The following is a 21,752-nucleotide window of genomic DNA, read 5'->3' as shown; positions in this document are numbered from 1 at the left end:
CAGTGTCTGCACACATCTGTGTTGGCCATATTGGATTTTCTAAGGCCCGGCCGAAAGCCTCACACTCATCTTTAGCTGCGTTTCCATCACAAATGTGTGCAAAACTTTGTGAATATCCCGCTAGTGTCAAAAAAATGACAATCATGGCGTTTCCATGAATTAGGAAACACAATTAAAATGACCTGTGAATATGTTTGTTCACTAAATAAATCGTTAGACATGCCACAGCATCATCCTCCAACTACTTCCTCTCATCTTTGTCTTTTCCACAAAAAAAGTATTCCCATTATAGTTTTGCAAATTACACTAATTTTGAAAAACTTCCTCATTCAAGCGCAAAAACTTTCTGCTGAAAATTATGGGTTTGTTCGAAATTGGAATTGATTCCATTAAGCAAATGTATTTTTGTCATTTTAAATTGCTCAACCATATGGTCAGTGGAAACCCAGCTAGTGTGGGATTACCTTTACTTACTGTAGTTGTGTCTCTATTACAAATGTGCACAAAATGTTGCAGAATTCCCCTAATAAAAAAAAAACCCAAACATTTTAAAAGTTTGCAATTGCTCTTTTTCCATTAAATAAGAATCACAATGACAAAAAAAAAAAAAAAATCAAGTGAATAAGTTTGTTCACGCGACACGTCGAAACTGGCGTGTTTCCATTAAGCAAATTTATAAAACATGCCAGGCCATGATCCTCCAACTACTTCCTGTCCTGTTCTTCTTCCTGGTTTGCATCAGTGGTAACATCCAGTTGTTGATCATGTGACTCGTGTGCTGCGGAAAATGTTTTTTCCTTGTAGTTTTGTAAACAAAACTTTTTTTTTTAAATAAAAAAAAAAAGAGGTTTCTTTTTTTTTTTTTATAAGTGGCAAATTTATTTTCAAAATGTCAAATTGCAGAATTACACGGTCAATGGAAAACGCAGTTACTGTCATCCTGGAAAATCAAGCAGCAGACCACGTCAGCATTCTGCAGTGGGTAGAGAAAGTGTTGAAATCGCAGTGAGGTAGGCGAAGCTATGAAAAAAACAACCGAAAAAACAACAAAACTACCTCTTCATAGATATAAGAATCTCTGTGCAAAGAAGTGCAGTCTACCAATATGAATCAGTTGTGGCCTGCAGGGATTTCCATCATCTTTCTCGGAGCTCGAGACGAGGCCGAAGTTCCTCTTCGCGCGCCGGCTCCCTTTATCTCGCCTCTGATTGGGTGATTAGATCGAAGAGCCTGGCAGACGAGGCGCAACTCCTCTCAGCCGCACCGCGAGCAAAAGCAATGTTCCACAAGACTACACATTCATTACTCAAAGATAAATCCCCATTAAACAAATGCCTTATGCATAATTAGGCCGCGAGAATAATTATAAACCTGATTAGTTTCTCCAAGGGCAGCCTTATGAAAATTGTGATTGACAACGGAGCAAAAGTTGGCTGCGCATCAATCCGTCCTCGGAAGCGCGGCGAGGCGGACGGTGGGAGAATAGCAAGCAGCCAAAAGGAGAGAGGCGACACAGAGATGGATGGCTAAAATATTCACTTCACATTTAAACAACAGGTAAACGGGGCGCCCTCCTCATGAGAGGTGAGGAAAAGCTTTTAAATAAATGAATCTTTCACTGCAACAGAACTTTGATTTCCACATTTTGTTGGTGTGTGAGCCAAAATTAGCTCACTCAAAGTACGAGAGGGCTAAATATTTTTTTTTTTAAATTAAAAGCAAAACACTGTTTTACAGAACAAAGTAATTGGATTTTTGTTCAAAATTTAACTGTAAATTATTATTGATACGAAACTTAGAAGAGTGTCAGTCTCACTGAAATAAAGGGATTCTATTCAAAATATTTTTTTTGGGGGGGGGGACAATTTGCTTTCCTTTTTCTTGATCTGGAACTTTTCCCTTTTTTTCCATTCAAAAATCAACAGCAAAAGTCCAATTTTATAAATACACTTCCTGTATTTAGCCTGATTTAGCAAAGTAGGCTACGGCTAAAAGTCAGAATGCGGCCAAGTAAGTTAAAATGGAAGCTAAAACATTTATAAGACAAATAGTTTTGTCATGTCAAACATTTTCTATCATATGTGATTTTAATTTGTCAGTAAAAAAAAAAAATCCCTTTTAAAAACTGAAAAGTCTCCATTTATTTCTGCTGCCAAATGTGTAGTTCTTTATTTGTAAAGAATTTGATTTTTTACTGTCTGTAAAACGAGTCATTTCAAAAACCTCCCCATTATTACGTCACAATCAGTGGGCACAGCAACACTAACCTAGCAACCACAGCAGAGCCCAGTCCCTCACCTAGCAACCACAGCAGAGCTTCAGCACGTCTTGGCGAGCATTTTGTTGTTGACTTACCATTCAGAAACCGCAGCTACTTTCTGAATGGTTGTGTTTGAGGTTCTGCTTCTGGGTCAAATAGGTACCAGCAGGGTTTTGAGGAGCAGACAGTTGGGGGCGTGGCCAGTAGCACCATATCTGGATTTAAAGTGACAAGAGAACTTAAAACAGCTCATTAATTAACTCAAAATAGGCAGAACTGAGCGAAGTGAAATCTCATTATCTGACAATGTTTTGTTTTTTTTATTAGTTTTTTTTTTATGTAATGATCATGGGTTGTATAGCCCCAACTTGTTTGAGGAAGCATAATAGATTACTTTCAAGGGTTCAAGTTAAAAGCCCATTCAAAATAAATTCATCTGAAACATTTGATTATTATTTTTCTTTTTAAAGTAGATCAGAATTTCATAACTTTTTGTTTCACTGGGTATCAATAGGAAGTGACACAGGTCCATTTTTCCTTGTCGCTCCTGGCCACCAGGCTGGAACCGAAGGAAATTTATTTATCTTACACACACACACACACAAATACACACACACACACACCCACACACGCCCACACACACACACACGCAAACAGTGAAAAAGCTTTAGAGGAAAATAAAAACATCCACAGCTCACTGGAGAGTAGCATTTTGGGGTTCACTGCGTTGCTTTTAAAAATTTTAGGAGCTTTTTAAGACTACTAAGTCCTACAGTTAGGCCCAAAAATATTCATACCTTCTGGCAAATATAGATTCGAATTGTTTCGATTGAAACAAAATGCTTATTTTAGATATGAAATGAAAGGCGCGTGTGAAAAGTTGATGAAGTGCAAAAGCTTACCTTTCTTTGTGCTTCCTTTAGAGTGACAATAAAAGTGGGACGTGTTCCCCACCGTCTCTGGAAGCTTTCTTCTGGATGTTTTACAAATGTATTCCTTTTGATTTACGACTGTGTTACTAAAACATCTGGAGACATCGCACAGCCCCTTGTTCAACGCTTTGCTCTGTCCAGAAGGTCTGGGCTCTCAGCTATTGAGAAACGATTACTTCCTGGAGGCGTGGCCTCTGTTGAAGTTGGAATTGAATCGAATTTTACCCAATCGCTAACATTTAGCCATGAAGTTTGAAAAGCGCCAGTTTGACGCTGTGTAGCTCATCGGAAGCTGCCTGCACTACAAAACAGCCATCCTTCACTGAGAATAGAGAACTGCTGAGTCAAACAAGATGGCTGTTAATGTTAAGTCAATATTTGGAAGAGAGGCCGACATGTTCCCTTCCACTCCTGCCCTTGCCAAACTACAACCCCATATAGGCAGAATACAATTCTAAAACAGAGCAGAACATTGACGCCAATCTTTCACAACTTCTCTCTGATTGGCCCATTTGAAATTCTATTAGAGAAATCCAGCTCAATGGGAGAAAGCCCAGATAAAGCATTGATGGGCGATGAGAATCCATCGATGCTGCGTAGGAAGGCCATGGCCAGGCTTGGTCTTGACTGGTCCTCAAATAAAATCCCGATTGAACTTTTCAGCAGGAAACATTCCAGATTACTTAACAGATGTGACTAGTAAGTATGATGGAGGATCTGTGAATGCTGAGGATCTGGGGGCGTTGGTATTCCAAACTCTTTGAAATAGTGGGAGATTATAGGTAAAAAATCTGGGGCAACCACAGCAAACATTAACTGGGTCATTACTGGGTCTTTTCAACCAGATAACAATCCAAAGCTAAAAAATTAAAAGGTACACGACAGGCGGGATGATCTAAAGAGAGGAAAAAAATTTAAATCTTTAAGAAAAAAACAGTATTTATGAAAGTCAGATTGTGTTACTGCAGTAAAACATATTTTAGACTTAAAAAAAATCATCTTTAAAAGAAATGCCAATAAATCTCATCACAAGATGAGATAAATAAATAAATAAATCTCATCAGCTGGTTTTGCTTCGCTTTGATAAATGTTTCTCCAAATAAGTCAACACCCTCCGACATAAACAATCAAAATGTCTCATTTGTTTACCATTTCTAGCTGAATCTGTGTTCTGCAACGTGCACATTTCTTAACTGGAGCGAAACATCAGCTGATTATAGCTTCCCTCCGGACTGACACTGATGGTTAAATGTCAGGCCAGTTCAACCCAAAGCTGTTGAAATGCAAATGGCAGCCACATGGTGGCGCTCCAGATGTGAGCAGCTCTTTAAATGAGGGTCACGTAAACGTGGAGACATTTTACTGAGCCATTAAGAGCTGATTGTAGCGTCTGATTAGAAACGTCGAAACTGAGCGAAAATCACTTGATGTTTGCGCTGATTGAGAGGCAGAAGAATGCCAAGTAACACAGAAACAGAATCAAATGTATTGTTTGAAGAAGAAGAAGAAAAAAATACAATGTGGCCCTTCAAATAAAAACCAAAAAGGCTGAGAGTGTGTAAATTAGGAATCAAACTAATCACAAATACAATAAGAAGCCACTTTGTAGGAGCCGTCACAGCCTGTCACCTGGAAAATAAAGATTTTCAGTGAATAAGACATTTAATCCATGTTTGACTATCCCGACCCGACAGCCCAGTGAAGTGATCCAAGCGATGTTTGGAGTGTTTCTGACAGCTCACAACATTCTGTTTTAGGCTGCATCTGAAATCATTTCAGACTTTGATCTGTTTAATCTGTCCGACCCGGAGCGAAGGCGTGTCACCGATCACCGGGGGCCCCCAGTCTGGCCCTTCAAATTAATAATAAAGAAGAAAAGAAAAAAAAAAAAAAAGCAGCAATAACAGCCTTGGTCTGTGTGACTGCTGTGGAGGAGGCTATTGGCGGTTCTCACCGGTCTGCCTCTGCCGCTTGATGCGAACCTTTCATCTCCAGATCCATCGCTCTGGGAGACAATGAGCAGCTCCCTCCCGCCATGCTTTTGAACTCACCAGGTGGGGGCAGCACTGCTAACACGAACTGAACAGGTGACCCGGGGATGAAGAGGCGGGAGCGGTGCATGCTGGGTTAAGGCTGTAGCCGCTCCGCCCACACATTTATGGCTCTATTATGGGTTATAAAGACCAGACAGCTTTATGAAGAAAAAAAGGAAATGGACACGAATCCTCAAAAAAAAAAAGGGGGAAAAAAAGTAATTTACATGTAGACGGGTCAACACCTGCTACTTTGGAATGAACCGGTTATCCAGGGTTGGGTCGCAGTACCTGCGCTTCCATTACAAATGTGCACAAAACTTTTGTCAATATTTTGATAATGTTGAAAGCAATTTTTCTTTGGCAATTGTGTTTCCATTAAATAAGTAACACAATTAAAATCACGCGAATTAACTTGTTCACGTGACAAGTGGTCAAGTCAATAATGACTTCCTGAAGGCGGAGCATCGAAAAGACCAGGAGCTTCTTAAAGAGACAGAGGCCCAATTTCAAGGCGTTAAATTGCCAAGTGAAATCTTTTGTCATATTTGATAAATAGCCTTTTTATAATAACTGAAGGTAACAATTACCTGACTCTGCTATAAAATGGCAAAATGTGGCTGGAAAATATAGAATACTACCTCTTTAAACTCCATGGTGTACATTAACATGAAAAAACAAACCCACAACGGAAAACATTGATGATATGTCCACATTTATTGTGCAGTGACTTTTATATACATCCTTTTTTTTTTTACACCTAATTTACATGACCAGTAATAAATTAATCAATTTTCTTTTAATCATCAGACCGGACACGGCAATCTTCAGAAAACCATGTGGAGAAAACAACAATAACTCCATGTGACACGTGAGTGACAAGGCAGTTAGTTACATGAGTGAACGTAGAGTCGACTTCTGTAGTGTTTTATCTCATGTCGTGACGAAGTTGGAAAGACTTTTGGGAGCCATGACAGACACAGCGTTGCTTTCACAACCAGATATGACGAAAAGATCCGTCACAGGAATCGCCGCAGCGAACGTCTCTGAACGTGAATGTGTTTGTGTCTCTTAGATATGCTTAAAAGTTTGGTAAGACTTTATTTGACGGGTTGTGAACAAGACTGTCACGACACCGTCATAAACATGACATAACACCTGTCATTAAACTTTAGCTTTAATAACATAAAGCTACATAATTTTGAAAGTTTAATCAGTAATACTTTTATAACAAATTTGTCAGCTCATGATTTCTTGGTTAATGTCAATTTGTCATAACAGACATTTTGAATAATGTTAACTTTGTATTAAAAGTGTCATGATTTACCAAATAACACTTTATGACAACAGTCATAAATATTCATGAAGACTTACTCATCTTCATGACAGGTTTTATGTCATGTTTATGACAGGGTCATGACAGAATTATTCACAACCCCTCAAATAAAGTGTTACCAAATGTTTGGTGTTTGTATGTTTAACGGAATGACAATCCCTTTTGGCACCGTGTTTTCCGATTTACCTGACAAAACTTTGTTCAGTTACAGCTGATGAGCACCAAGGGCCTAAAGTGCCACAATCTAACAAATATCTCAGTATGTATAGAAATGTGTTAGTTTACTACTAAAAACACAACTAAATATGTTAAATCATTAACAATGACATTTATTTTTTAAAAACGGAAAAGTTCAGTATTTATTTAATATTTCCTGTGCTTCAGCCTGTCATGAAAGAGTTTAAAAAGCATACATATTCATATTAGCACTAATTTACAAAAAAATAAAATAAAATAAATCCTTAAGCTATCAGAAAAATGTTTTTCAGGAAGTCAACAGCCAGAACAACAAAAATGTTTTTCACTACCAGTAAAATCAGTACAGTAGTTATTTTCTTCGGTGTCTGAGCCAAATGAAAGAGCGCCTCTGATGGCAGCTCTCTGCGTATTTTCACTGCCAGTAGGATGCTCACGTTTGGTCTTCCAAACGCTCTTCGGATTTGTTCCCAGTGTCCTAGAGCCTACTTGTGTTTTTCACAATTTAGATTTTGTCAATCTGAGCAATAATAAAAAGTTATAAAGCTAAAAACAGCCCAAACTGTTGTAAAAATAAAGATACATGCTCCTTAAACTTTCATCAAGGCTCATCGGATAGAAAGCACAGATTACATTGATTATTCTGCACAGCAGATGACATGCAGATCAATTCATGGTGCTCTGGGATTATAAAAAATAAAGATTTAAATCCTTTTAAATACTACCACTGTTATGTCCTATAAAGTACTAAAACAATTGAAAATACTAAGAGTAATTTTACTTAATTGACATTTATAGAAAACTGTGGCATTTTTGGCCCTTAATAATTTAGGTGGGCAATTTTTTAACTGTCAAAATTTGTGGTTTAAACCCAAAAACACCAAAAATGCTGTTCGTTCTTCTTTCTTATCTGGGTGAATCAGACTAGAAGTTGATTCATGTAATGCTCTGAAACGCCTTCCACACGGCGTCCTCAACATTAGGGATGAGCTTTACTATTGTGCTACATACAGTACTGACCACTTACGACGGACACGAAGGTAAAATACAACTCGGCTAGTAGTGTGAGTCTTTATAAAAACTAAATTTAACGAGTTAATGTAGAAATCGTGTTTGGTGTTTACACTTTAGTGTGTGAAAAAAAAAAAAAAAAAAAAGAATAATAATAAAATAACCAGAAAGACCGGGGGCCACACACACACCCACACACACACACACACACACATACACCAAAACAAACAGAAAATAAAACAAAAATTCTCTTTTACACAAGAGGTTTAACTCCCTAAGCTAGCTTAAAGATAAACACTGACACTAACTAGAGTGACATGCCTATGGTACACAAAAATCACATCAGCTCTAACTTCCTCATTTCCCCCCCCAATACAGAAACACACACACAAAAAAAATATATATATATATTTATAGGTTACACTGATGGCTCTTGAGCACTACCCTGCTGCAGACAGCAGTCATCTACGCTATCAAAACATGCAGCTCGTGGTGAGAGTATACAGTACGATTCAGTCGCTTTTTGTTGGTGGTAAACAGTTGTGAAGAAAACCCAGAGTTTGCAGTTTTATTACTATTATCGCCAGGAGAGAATGACTTTCATCATGGCTCTGTTTGTTCCATTTAAGCCTCTTGCGCTCGATCCATGAAGACCCGCTCGTTACTAAAGATAACATTTTAAAAAAATCATCACGGAAACATCTGGTTATTGCACGCTAGCGCTGAAATTGCGAATGTCCATGCAGAATGACAAGAGAACGCACTACGATCCAGTCAGTGGAGGAGGTCACTGGAAGACTAAATTACATCGCCTGGGAGACGTACGACTACGGGGGTGGGGGGTTATGACGCCATAAGACGGTACAGAAAGTTCTGCGGTTGACGACCGGCGGAGCGCTTCGGTGGGAATTCTTGTGTCGGCGGGTGAAAATATTACATCCGTGTCAAACATTCAACGATTTTGTTAAAAAAAACACAAAGATGATGTTTGATGTGAGGGGTTTGTGTGAAGATCTACCTCACACTAAAGACACTACAGACTGCACACGAGAGACGGCGGCAAGGTGGATTAAAGGGGACAGGTGGGGGGGGTGAGGAGGGGCCCTGCTGTGATTGGACATTGGCGTTTGGCGGACAGTAGAGGGTCCTCTCGCCGGCTTACGGGGACTGAGAACCTGACCTGTAGCTCTTAAAGGTGCCCAGCAGACTCTGAACACCTTTCTTAACCCGGCGGGCCACGGAGTCAGCGGGAGGGGTGGGCAGGCAGGAGGCCAGGCTGGGGGGGCGGGCATCCAAACACTTCTGGTAGCGAAGCTGAAAAGCAAACAAACAAACAAAAAAAAAAAACTCCAGAGGGTTAGTGGTGTTAAATAGGGATGTTTTCATACCTGATAGAACGGTAGACTCGGTTCGATTGGGGAGCAAAGTTGCAACGTTTCAGCTGGTGCAGTTTGCTTTCACACTGCAATGTGTCAAACAAACCAAACACTATGAAAAACCTGTTCCCCCAATCGCCTGGGGTGGCGCTGCACCAACAACTACTGAAGGAAACGACACAAAAACCTCTGAAGAAGATGCCGAGCGCAACTTCTTTCTGCACCAAATGTAAACAAAATAAGTGTCAGATTTTAGCGGTTGTTGGATTTCTCTTTTGTCTTTGGCTAAAGACTATGAGCCATTTCTAGCTAGCACTAGACTGGCTTGTTTGTTTTGGCTCCATTTATTCAAACTGCCTTGCGCTACAGTCTGCTTCCTGCTTTTAGAGCAGCTTGGCTTGGCGTTCACATATGCGTTCAAACTGCACCAGAGTTCACTTGACCCAAACAGAGAACTAGATTTTCAGGTGCATCAGAGTTTGATTACGCAGTCACACCTTCCCAAGCGAACCGGACAACAACTATAGTTCGATTAAAGAGGGCTATAAAACTAATTTTAGCAATGAACATTCAATGTATCAGCCTTGCTGCAATATGGAGGTGTGCACTCTTCTCAAATCTTACATAGTGAGTTCCAGCTATTCTTTTATTCTTTCAAGGCCCAAATATCCGTAGGAAGTAGAACTGGCCCTTTCCTACAGACTCTCATTCTTGCGTGACCAGTTTTATTGACTAAAACTAGAACTAAACTCTGCATGTGCAATTCAGTCCGATCCGATTTTTATGAACCGTTCCATCTGCAACATGTTTGCCATGGCATTCCTTCTTCTGAGACTCACCATGCAAGCAGCCTGAACGGCCTCGCTCAGACTGGCAGCGTTGGGCTCACACCAGAACATGTGGCAGGTGAACTCCTGCGGGCCTTCGGCCATGATGAAAGCAAAGGTGCGGACGTCCTTCCCCACGCCCATGAACGACAGGAAGCGCACCCTGCACTCCGACAGGACCTCGTCATCCTGGGGGGGAGAGGCGTCGGCAGGACGAAATCATTCAGTCACATCACCAGGAATTAAATCGCTAATACAAGATGTCTACCGTTCCACAATTAGGCCTGTCGAGATGAGACATTCTGCTGGATGATAAGTCGTCCCAGTTTTTATTGAGATAAATGATAATATTGTTTTCAAGTAATATATTGATGATGGGATAATAATGCTAATTTGTCCTCTCAAGACTAATGAACAGGTATTTTAAATATCCAGAATAAAATGACATCCAAGAACAATAAATAAAACTGAAATAAAAACCATTTACAACAAAAACCATAAATAAAATGGGTTATTATGTTTCTGTAAAGAAAACTGCCCTTCAGAACATATTAATGATCAGAGAGGAAGTTGTGGAGCTCATTTTAATTTACAATGCGATTCATTGATTTATTGTGACAGGCTTTTTTTTAAAAAAAAACACGTCAATTTTGAAACATACAGCAGACAAATATTACAATCAATACATTAAATCTGTTGTGGTATTAAGCAATTCAACCCTGGTAATGCTAGTGTTAACCAAATGACAAATTGAAATGAGCTCTAATACAGAGTTGGTTTCTCTTACTTATTGTTTTTATTCTGGATTTTTAAAGTGTCTTCCAGTTCCAGCATTAAGAGCATTTCTTACAAAATTAAAAGTTTAACTTAATTCTTATGTCAATATCGATCTATAACTTGAAAATGATTTCAAGACAACAATATTATTTATCTCAACAATTACTGGGACAATTTATCATCCAGTAAAACGTGTTACCGTGACAGGCCTGGTTGCCATGGTGAAGTTTGTACCTGTTTTGAGAGTATAGTGAGGGTGGCTGGTGCCACGTTGACAGAAACAGGAGTCCAGTCGTTTTTATCCCTGCCAGCCATCGCAAACTCCAACGCTTCATTCAGTATCTCCATTCCTGTCAGAAACGCACAAAGAAATATTCAGTCAAATTCAATAAAAATTGTATTAATAATGCGGTTGAAATCTCTGACTTTGCTCACCGACTGGTCTGGCCACTGGTATACAACCAAGGTAATAAACATGGAAGCGCTGGAAGAGCTCGTTTTTTGGAGCAGGAAACTCTGTTGAGGCAGAAAATATTTTTATTACTCGATTGTCTCGGTTAATAATAGGCCTGTCACGATAACAAATTTTGCTGAGCGATTAATTGTCTCAAAAATTATTGCGATAAACGATAATATTGTTTGAAGACCTTTTTACACTGATTTAATGGAAATGACGTAATAATGCATGCGATTTCCTGCCAAAGATAGATACACTTTATTTTCAAAAGAACACTTAACACTGGAACTGATAAACAAAATAAACAAAACAACCAAAAATAAAATGGATTCTCAGTCTCCATTAACAAAAAATGTACTTGAATAAAAACTAAACATAAAGCCAAAGTGGAAATAAATACTGCATTCAACCAAAAGACTGCAGATTATGAAGTCTGTATATTATGTTGCCCTTCAGTAATAATTAGATTTAAATAGAGAAAATGGGCACATCGACTACCTGATGCAATAGTTCACACTACATGATTTTTTTGCCCCGATTTTCCCCTTAAGACAATCTTAGAACGTTGGTCGTTCTAAGATTGTCGTTTACGATTTCATAACTGATCATTCTGTAGTGTTTGGTGTGTTACGGTAGATCGTCGTTGCCGCTCCGATCCAAATCAGGGGTTTTCCCCGACTGGGCGCTTTAACGCAGCCTGTTGAATGTGACAGGTAGCCAATCAGAAAGCCTGGATTCTCCTCCTGCTTTCTGAGGGAAAATTACAGAGGGGAATCCCAAACAGCTGCAACCCGAAGTCCAGCGGACATTGGAGATGATATGTGGAAACAACATTAATGTTTATTCAACATTTTGTGCAAAGTATACAGAAATGACAAGGGGAGGAGTTGGAGCTAAATTGTTACCGCAGTTGATAAACCCGGTAACTTTTCAGCTGTTCTTCGTTAAGGTGACGTAAATAGGTTATAATGATTTTCATTCAGTCAGGACTTTACGCTGACACTAGCCACATGCATTGCAAGTAGATTGTAGTAAAGCATTGATTAATGCCTGGTTTTAAAATTAGTTCACTGGACTTGTAGCCATTATTTTGTGCCCATTGTTGGACACCACACGGCAGGACCAAACCCGATCGAACCGTTATACCTAGGATTTCTGTCGGCTAATGTGTGGTCTGTCAGGTTTTGAAAATGGGCCGACAATCGGCCAACAGCTCTAAGATCGTGTAGTGTGCGCTGGTCTTTACACTGAGGAAATGAGGAAGGGAGGAGTCAGTGGAGAGCACCGGAGTTGAGCCTTTTTTTCGTTCAGTGTCATTAACAGAAAGAGAAAAAGACCGGAAGAGACGATAATGCCGATAATTAAAATGACGTCGGTAGTTTTAATTTATCGTATGATTAATTGATTTATCGCGACAGGCCTAGTTAATAAAACAGAAAAATGTTCAAATGTTCAAATGTTTCCATTTTACCTTCAACAGGGATGCCAAACGGTTTACTTGGGTCAGAGTTGAGTCTGCGCACGCCTGGCTTGTTTGCCTTTCTCTCCGTCATGATCTAAAGAGAAATAGTAACACTGTATATTATTTTCAGGGGGAAAATAACCTGAATACGTTAAAATGAAATCGGAGGAAAAACCGACCTTTGAGCACATCTCGTGCAGGCTGGTGGCGATGTTCTTGGCGGGCGAATCGCAGCGGAAAACGTGACACTTCAGCACCTGGGTGAGGTTGTCCCGAGCAACATAAGCAAAATCCCTACAGGGGAAAACCAAAAGCAAATTTTTTTCCCCCCGTTTTTAGTTCTACTTTTATTAACGTAAAACATGCAGAATCACATATAATACATTTTCCAAAGAGTAATTGTTAAAATATACCTTTCCCTGTTAAGGATGGATAGAGCAGCATGAAAGACAGAAAAAAACAACAAACAAACAAGACAGCTGTTAGAATCCAGATGGCAGAAAGGATTAGTGGGATATTTCAGCTGAAGTTGTAGAAAACATCCAGCAGAGGGCAGCAGAAGCCACATATACAGAGTTCCTTGTTTTTAATAAATAGCTAAATGGAGACAAACCAACACAACAGAATCCGCCAGTCAGGAAGATCACCTGCACTTCAACTGAGTATATTACATTTTATATTACTTAATATAAATATCCAATATTAATATTTCATATTATCCAATTGTTGGCTTTTTTTTTATAGATGCTAATTTAGTTTTTTTGATGAAATTTAAAAAAATAATTGTTCATAATTGTACTGCATGTTTTAATATTATATAATTTATAATTGATAAATTTCCACTATTTAGTTTAGCTAAAATGAAATAGATACTATATCGATGAGATAACTATTAAATATAGGTTTTGTTACATGGACTGTACATGTACTCTAAAAATGTTAATATTTTTAAAGTACAAAAATCCACACTGGCGTTAGCAGGTTTCCTGTGGGAAACCCTGAATCCATTAAATACGACATCAGAAACTAAAATATGACATGTCAGAGCGGAAAACTACACGCCGCCTTATTGCCAGGTCTGACCTTCCGTTGTCTCTGCCGACGCCCCACACACGGATGCTTCCGATTGGCTGAGAGTGAAGCAGAGTCTGGCCCAGAGGGTCGATCAGGTTCATGGTGTCGTTCTCCAGGACCATCAGCATGTCCTTACCCTGCAGGGGGCGCACACGCTCAGCATGAGGAACAACACGCAACATTTGAATTTTTTTCATTACAGAGCATAAAGGAATTCAACTTGTAATGTTGATGATTATAGTCTATAGATAATGAAAACCACAAATTAAGTCCTAGAAAATCAGCAACTTGTATATTTAGAAAAATGCATTCCGAAAGTTGAGTGGAAGGAAAAAGTGCAGAAGCAAAAGGGATAACGTCAGACTTAATAGGATTGTTAAGCAAAGCCCATTCAAGAATTTGTGGGAGCTTCACAAGAACAGGCTGGACTCAGCGCATGAATCCTCAACATTTTCAAGGAGTGCAAGTTCTCGCGCGGATTGTGTTGCTGTGGCGACAGAGGAGTCAGGTGACGACTCTCACCTCCCCCCAGATCCCAGCGGCGTCGTGGAGGTTGTGTTTGTGGTAGGAGAGCTGCCGGATGCAGTTGTTGACGGCCACGCTGCTCTTTCCGGGCGCCAGGTCCTCCTCGGACATCTCCACCCAGCCCAGAGAGCGCACGGCGAAACACTGACAGCGACAGAGACAACATGATGAACTCATACGCTCGGGCGCCTGGGGATTCTTAAATTCAGTTTCTGATTAAAGACGGTGGAACAGCGAACCTCTACATGTTTATGCGGCTTTAAATGTCAGCTAAGAACTCGTCTCTTTTCTCCAGTCTATGACTGATTCTGTATCAGAGACTAAATAGTCATTTGAAATCCTAACTGTGGTTTATTTACTTTTGTTACTGTTTTACTATTTTTCACCATTTCATGATTATGTATTTTAACAATGGATCAACTGATGTTTTAAAATGTACCATAAAAAATCCCAAAAACCTGATATTGACATTTTTTCTCTTGCTCATAATCACGGTTTTGCTTTTTTTTAGGCCCCAGATTAAAGAGATCTAGCTGGCAGGAAAAGTTAAAAAAAAACTAACTAATAATAATAATCCCCTTCAGGCCAGAATAACTTCTGTTCCTTTTTTTATGCATCTACAAAGAAGCAAAGCATTTGCCACATTTGTCCTAAGGGTTTTTCCCCAAACTGATTCCTTATTCACCTTGGTCTCTAGATCTGTGCACCGTGGAGCGATCTTTCCCTCCTCCTCTGACTGGGAGCAGTTGTAGCTGCAAAAACAAAAGAATAAAGAATACATTTAAAAGAAGGTTAAGACTGGCAGCATTTAGACCGTAAATATAAAATCCTGCTGCTTACTTTAAGTTGATAGATGCATAGCGTAGAGTTGCTCCTTCAAACTCTTTCAGACTCTGGTCAGATGCAGCTTCTCCCTCCTCCTGAGGACAAACATGGCAGTTTATGTTAGTAAGTTTTGCCAAAGAGCGTAAATGACGATGACAACTTGACACAACGCTACAGCTCACAGAGGAGGATTAGGGCCACGGAAAAAAAGAAGAAAAGAACGACTGTTTCTCAGAATTCTGACTTTAATCTTCTGAGATCAAGTCAGCATTCTGCGACGGCACACACTACTGACAGAAGAAAAGAAAGAAAAGAAGGACATTTCTGACAAAAACTCTAGAATTCTCCAAAATGTTCTAAAAAAAAAAACTTTTTTTTTAAATTTCTGAGTTTCAAACATCACATTTAAGCTAGAAAGAAATGGGGTATTTTTTGTGAAAAAAATTTGGTGGAAATTTACTATTATTTTATTTTCAACAATGCATTAAAGCCAGAATTGTTTTTTTCCCCCCAGTGAGCCTAAATCCTCTTCCGTATAATTTCGTAGGAAGACCATAAGAGGCAGATAGTGACCCAGTTAAATGGCATCGTTTCCAACATACAGCCTTTCACTAGCTCCAGTACCTGTATGGAAAATGACAGATCACTGTAGAATTAAACACCGTGTACAGGCAGTGAGGTGGAACATGAAATAACACCAAGTATCTATCAATCCCTCCAGGAAGTTCAAATCACAAATTCACTCATCATTTGCAAATTTTGTGCAAACTTGCAACTTTCACAAACCATCACAACTTTTCCCCCCAAATCTGACCAATTGCATGAACGTTTTCCATATTTCCTTCTTTTCCGACCAATCGCTGCAATTCGGCAGAATTTTGACCAATCCTGAGCCTCCTTCTAGCTTAAGTTCCTGTTTCATGACGTCTCTTGAAAACCAGCCAAAAGGCAAGCAAACAGTAAGTGGGGTAAAGCTGCTGCATTCAGATAATGTTAGCTAAATAGTGAATCCACGCCAGTTTATCATGTTAAGCTTGTTGACAAGAATACTAATGTTGTTGTTACATACTGTACATCCCTTACTATGCCAGGAATAAACTCAATCCTCTTTCATTTATGGACAAAAATTGTTACTTTTCACATATTTAAAAGAAATCATTTTTCCCGCAATAGAACAAGCAAAGAATCAGGGAGGAAACCAGGTTTTGACAAAAATAAAAAATAAATTGCAACTTTGATTACAACTCTTTGAAGAAAGGTGCCACAAAGTGAGTCATTTTAGTCAACAGCAATCCCAAAAAACATTGCAAACATCCTGGTACTGAGGGACTGAACTCCACATCTGCTTCCACAGCAATTAAAAAATGAAAAAAAGAGAAACACACAAGATGCTGTTTCTCCAGGAAATAAAGTAGTTAAGAGTAGTGAGTGTGACTTTATCTAACCTTCCACAGTTCCCCTTCATCGCCACCATCATCTGTGCTGGAAAGCTGAGCCCAGGTTTCCTACAGAACAGAGTTTTTTCTATGAAATGTCTGACTCTGTTTCTGAGCCACCCGTCACTAAGCCAGGCGTTCAGCTGCCCTCACCTCCGGCTCCTCGCAGGGCGTGGTCTCCAGAGACATGGTGGAGGACATCATGGAGTCGCCGACCTTCCCCAGAGGTGACGGAGGCTCCCACTGGGTGGTGCCTGTGGGAATATGCCAGTAATACGTGCCTGACGTGTCGCGCACTCTCATCCACCCGGAAGGCAGGTCCGTGTCCGTCTCAAACGCGCTGGAGTCCCAGAAAGATTCTATGGTTTCAACAAAATAAATACAAATAGAAATATGAACAAAACAAACAAGAAAAGGGGCCTGGTGGTTAAGAAGGCTCAGATCCAACAGGAATCTATTAAAATCTTTCAACACATTTTTGAATAAATATGACAAGAAAAATAACAAAAAACCTTTGGATGAACCAGTAAGGAAGAAGATTCCAATGAGCAGTTTATGATGTAGATCTCAGTTTACAAAGATTTCTTCACATTAAGTGCTAAATGCAAATATTTTTGACACCAATTAAACCGTGGGGTGATGACATCATTTCGTGGTCAGTACTGAGCCATGGTTCTGCTTGGGTGGCGTTGACTCAGAATAACATCACGTAGGAAGAAAGCCTGTCCTGTCAGTGCTAGTGTGTTCAACAGATTCAGGCTTCGTTCACAAAGCAGGACAATGCAACCAAATAGGAGCTTTTTTTCTTTTGCTCATATGCAAAATATATCCGAGTTATCTACTGCAGTCTGAATGGCTCAGTTCCGATCTTTTCACCTCAAGAAAAAAAAGAATAAAAATCTGAATTGTGCCACTTCCATATATTTCATATGTAGTACGAAATCGGAGACAAATCCGACCAACTACACATCCATCTTCTCTACAGAAGTTGCAGTAAATGCACCACAAAGGGCCGCTGCTATCAGCTGTCTTGTTCTGATTTTGTGACGATACTATTGGCTCTCGTTTGAAATCGATCCACTATTACTTCTGCGAACGATGCGCTGATGTGTGACGGCTACGTTCTGCTTCTGTGCATGTGGCTCACTCTGGAAACCCAAACCGTTCATAGGCAAGTCTGAGTGCAGTTGGGTTTAGTTAGTAGCATAAGAAAAAAAAACAACAAAAACAAATCAGATTTCAGCAAAAGAAAAAAAAAAGACCTGCTGTGTGAACATAGCATCATCAATGCTTCGGATTACCTCTGTTCCCATTTGGAGAATTGTCAGAGTTGTCCTGAGACAGCGAAGGCCAGCTGGGGTCTTCGTCACTCGGGGTGCCGTTCATGTTGGAGAAGAGGAGGCAGGCGTTTCTCCCCACGCCGCCGCCTTCCCTGTGAGACTCAACATCACTCCGCTCTGCGAGTTTCTCTCCTTCGCCGCCATCCGAAGCCTCCTCCTGCCCCTCGCAGTCGTTGTTTTTCTCCTTGTCGTCCTCCTCCCGCTCCTTCTCCTTCTCCTCTTCAGACCCCAGCGCGTGGATGACCAGCGGCTCGTTGAGGATGTTCTTGGACTCCTCCTGGCTGAGGCTGGGCGTCATGGCCGCTTTGGGGGACTTGGTCTGCTCCTCGTTTCCCTGCTGCTCTTCCTGAGTGGTGTTCTGCAGAGGGAAGTCGTCCTTGTTGCCATTCTGGTTGATGTTGCAGTTGTGGTCCTGGTCCTGCTGGTTCTCAGTGACTTTGCGCAGCTGGTTCTGGCCCTCTTTGACCCGTTTGGCGTTGTTGCAGTGGCTGCCTTCGTTCAGTTTGTTCTTCAGCTCTTCGTCCTGTTTTTGTTTGTTTACGACGTACGAGCCGTCGTCGTCGTGACCGCCCATGGTGGCTTCCCTTCCAAATGGTCTGCAGGGAAACGACGCAGAGATTTCATTTACTGACAGACATCAGGGTTTGCTCTGTAGGGAATTGATGGTGGCGCACCGCAACGGCAAAATAAAAGCAGCCACGCCTTCAGAATTACGTTTTTTATATATATATATATATATGCTAAAACAATGTAAAGCATATGAGGTATATACACAGCTCTGGAAAAAATGAAGAGCCCACTGCACTGAATCTCACTGAAAACCTCCTGGTTATTCCTCCAAATATTGATTTCTGATCTCTTCCTGAGTTCAAACATTAGCATCGATGTTCCTAAATGAACATGAACTTGTTTTCTTTGCATTATTTGAGGTCTGAAAGCACTGCATCCTTTTCATGATTTTGACCTTTTCTCATTTTTTTTGCAAGTAAATACTAACATTTTTGCTTGAAATTTTGGAGACATGTCAGTAGTTCATAGAATAAAAGAACAATGTTCATTTTACTCTTAACACAGATTAATAAAAAGTCAAATCAGAGGAACTGATCATTTTGTGTTGATCTCTTAATTTTTCCAGAACTGTATATAGCCTAAAAATAAGTCGAGAATCTCTTGGATTAAGAAAATGTTTTAGCTACAGTTTTCCCTCCACGCCGCGATATTTTTATTTTTAAGCCATTATGAGGCACGGTGGCGAAACCTTAAACAAGTTGCTCAACATGCAGTTGCTAGGTAACTAGAGAGTGAGTTGGTTTGTTGATGCCGCCCACCTTTCTGAGCCAGGAAAGACTGAGCAGCTACAGCCTTTCCTTTGCCTACATCCCCCAGAATGCTGTGCGGTTCTGGATTGGAGTTCAGTGAAACTATTGAACACTCTTTCATACATTATCTGTTGCTATTGATCATGTGTCTATCACCATATATTTTATTATTGATTTATTGTGCAGCCCTATGTTAGCTACGCTCATTGCCAAAGACTGTAAAAACTGCAATGAATTATTTTATTTCTGGCACATGAAAAATTATTATATCTGTGCAGCTGTACTTAAATCTTGCACTGAACAGCAATTTTTCTTATTCACTGAATTTGTTTGTGTGTGCAGACAGTTTACAGACCTATGGGCATAGACTGTGACATACAGATAATAGATCTAATATCAAATCTACAGTGAGCTTGTTTAGGAAGCAGTTTCCTTATTCAGAGATGAACGTTAAGGCTGTAAAGCTGCTGGTCAGAGACGCAACGACGACTACAGACACACAGAAGGTTTGTGCTCCATGATCTGTGTACCATCAGTTTCTCACACAGCTAATCCCACCCACATCAGGGAGAAAGGACAGAGTCAAAACAAAACAGATACAAGCAGCGTCTGATTGGTTTAGGTCATCTGATTGGTACCTCACAATGGAAAAATAAGTAAACTGAGGGCCAAACATCAAGAGACATCAAAAGGAGGGTCTGTTATCTATCAAATATATTTTTTCACATTGTTTCATTTTACATAACTAGAAAAGCTGTGCTACTAATTGACAATAAGAAAGTTAGTTGTTGAAAATATTTTATGCAGTTCTGTCTTTAGATGTAATTTTTTTTTTTAAAAAGCTAAGTAATTCTGTATTATTGTCTTTGAAATGTTTATCTTTATTTCAAACATAAATATATTTTTAAGGAGTTTTTTTTTTTTTAGCTCTAGTTGCCTTTATTAGAAAGTGCTAAGGCAGGAAAGCAGGTAAAGAGAGGGAGGCCGGGAATCGAACCTGCAATAGCCGTCAAGGACTAAGGCCTCCTTATGTAGCTTGTGCTTAACCGCTGCTCCACCGCAGCACCAACCAAACAGACAATATGTTTAGTTCTTGTCCATTTCCGTTTTGATCTGAATACCTTTACTTTACACTGGGACAATATTGCAAAATGTGATTTTGCAATATTGTCTTGGTGTGTAAAATATTTCTTATGCTATGCTTAAAATATTGCATGGTTATTGCTCCACCTCCACTTTCTCTCATCTCTTGCCTGGAATGTAATTCCGAGAAATAGAAGAAAACTCCCACTTCTCACTTCATTTACAAAACAATCTTAATATTTGTGTCCTGGAAAGCCACAAATGTCAGTATTCAAACAGGTGTCGTTAATATTACTGTTTACTTTTGTTCACTTTTAAGAAATATGAAGTTTAAAGTTTGCTATATTCAATTTATGTATCCAAAAATTCCATAGTCTTTTTTTTAAACTGCATGCTTGTTCTTCTAACATTTATAAAATCTCCTGATTAACTTTTGAATAAATGACAAGGGCTTTACAAACATAAACTAATTCATTTGAACATTACCAACACCTGATTAAAGTGCACTCGGAAAACAGGCCTTGCGGTCTTTGTGCAGGACGGATGAAGGAATCCTGATAAAGGATTTTCTATCCTTTATATAACCGTGTTGTGATTATTATATACGAACCCTGCGACAGACACTGTTAAAATAGTACAACTGGGAGCGTCTCAATTTTTGCTTTGAAGTCTGAGTCTTGTTGATATATTAGGGGTTGGCGTTGACTGTGGTTACTTTCACTGCTGGCGTGGCTAGTCAAATCACAAACGTACTTCAGCAGCTTCACCTTCCATTTGCCAAGACGACCCCTTATGGAAGACAATACGACCGAAATAGTCAGTGACAATCCACGAAAACTCATTTTACATTCAATCTTTATGCCCTGAATGCTATATTTAGAATATATTCATGCTATTCCGATGCAAGCAACTCAGCTGGAAGTAACGGGCATCATCCGCCATCATCGCCGTTTTCTTTGCTAGGCTAATGCTAGCTTCCCATTTAGCTAGCTGGCTAACGTTCGCAGAAATACGCTATTAAAATGGCTGCGGCTGGACTCATTTGTCAAACCCGGTTTTAAGAACGTCAACTTACCGACTCCACCAAACCCTCCTGCTATCGCAATGTGGTAAACCGTGCGAGTTAACTACATATTGCCATTGGTCGTGATGGCTCGCTCGGATTCTGGGTGTTTTCAGCCTGTGGGCACTGCTAGTGATGGAGGACGAACCTGCGTCACGGATAATCGTCACGGCCCGAGCCCACCGCCGCCCCTCGGTTCCCAGAGAGAAGGAGGGACGTTGGGAAAAGGCGACGCTGCTGTTCGCTGCTTTTGGACGTGACATCCGCTGAATCTGTTCTCAGTGCGATAAATCTGCCATGCATAGTTTTCCGGGAAAACATGAACATTGGACACATACAGAACATGAGGGAGAAATATTAATGTGTGAACGTTATCAAATATATTGTAAACACTCAAGCTTTGTTTTGTCTTTCTTTTCCT

The 21,752-nt window shown here is 39.9% G+C and overlaps 1 protein-coding gene across 2 annotated transcripts; it reads right to left on the bottom strand.

Annotated features, from left to right (window-relative positions):
* Positions 1 to 6,900: 6,900 nt before the first annotated feature.
* Positions 6,901 to 21,609, bottom strand: apbb1 (amyloid beta (A4) precursor protein-binding, family B, member 1 (Fe65)). 2 transcript variants are annotated; one of them, XM_032545523.1, is made up of 15 exons: positions 21,344 to 21,515; positions 17,828 to 18,462; positions 16,680 to 16,885; positions 16,536 to 16,595; positions 15,106 to 15,185; positions 14,951 to 15,017; positions 14,263 to 14,409; positions 13,750 to 13,877; positions 13,080 to 13,085; positions 12,846 to 12,960; positions 12,676 to 12,760; positions 11,183 to 11,263; positions 10,982 to 11,097; positions 9,983 to 10,159; positions 6,901 to 9,081 (listed from the first exon to the last, which is right to left on the bottom strand). In XM_032545523.1, the coding sequence occupies exons 2-15, from the start codon at positions 18,438 to 18,440 to the stop codon at positions 8,926 to 8,928; spliced, it is 2,037 nt and encodes a 678-aa protein (XP_032401414.1). In that variant the 5' UTR covers positions 18,441 to 18,462; positions 21,344 to 21,515; the 3' UTR covers positions 6,901 to 8,925. The 2 variants fall into 2 exon arrangements, with proteins under 2 accessions (XP_032401414.1, XP_032401415.1); XM_032545524.1 differs by lacking the exon at positions 13,080 to 13,085 and having other exon boundaries at positions 8,926 to 9,081; positions 21,344 to 21,609.
* Between the last annotated feature and the right edge of the window lie 143 nt (positions 21,610 to 21,752).

The sequence above is a fragment of the Xiphophorus hellerii genome, chromosome 18 (assembly GCF_003331165.1).
Source record: "Xiphophorus hellerii strain 12219 chromosome 18, Xiphophorus_hellerii-4.1, whole genome shotgun sequence".
Taxonomy (NCBI): Eukaryota; Metazoa; Chordata; class Actinopteri; order Cyprinodontiformes; family Poeciliidae; genus Xiphophorus; species Xiphophorus hellerii.
The sequence above is the reverse complement of the archived record's forward strand: the minus strand, read 5'-3'. Positions and strand labels throughout refer to the sequence as shown.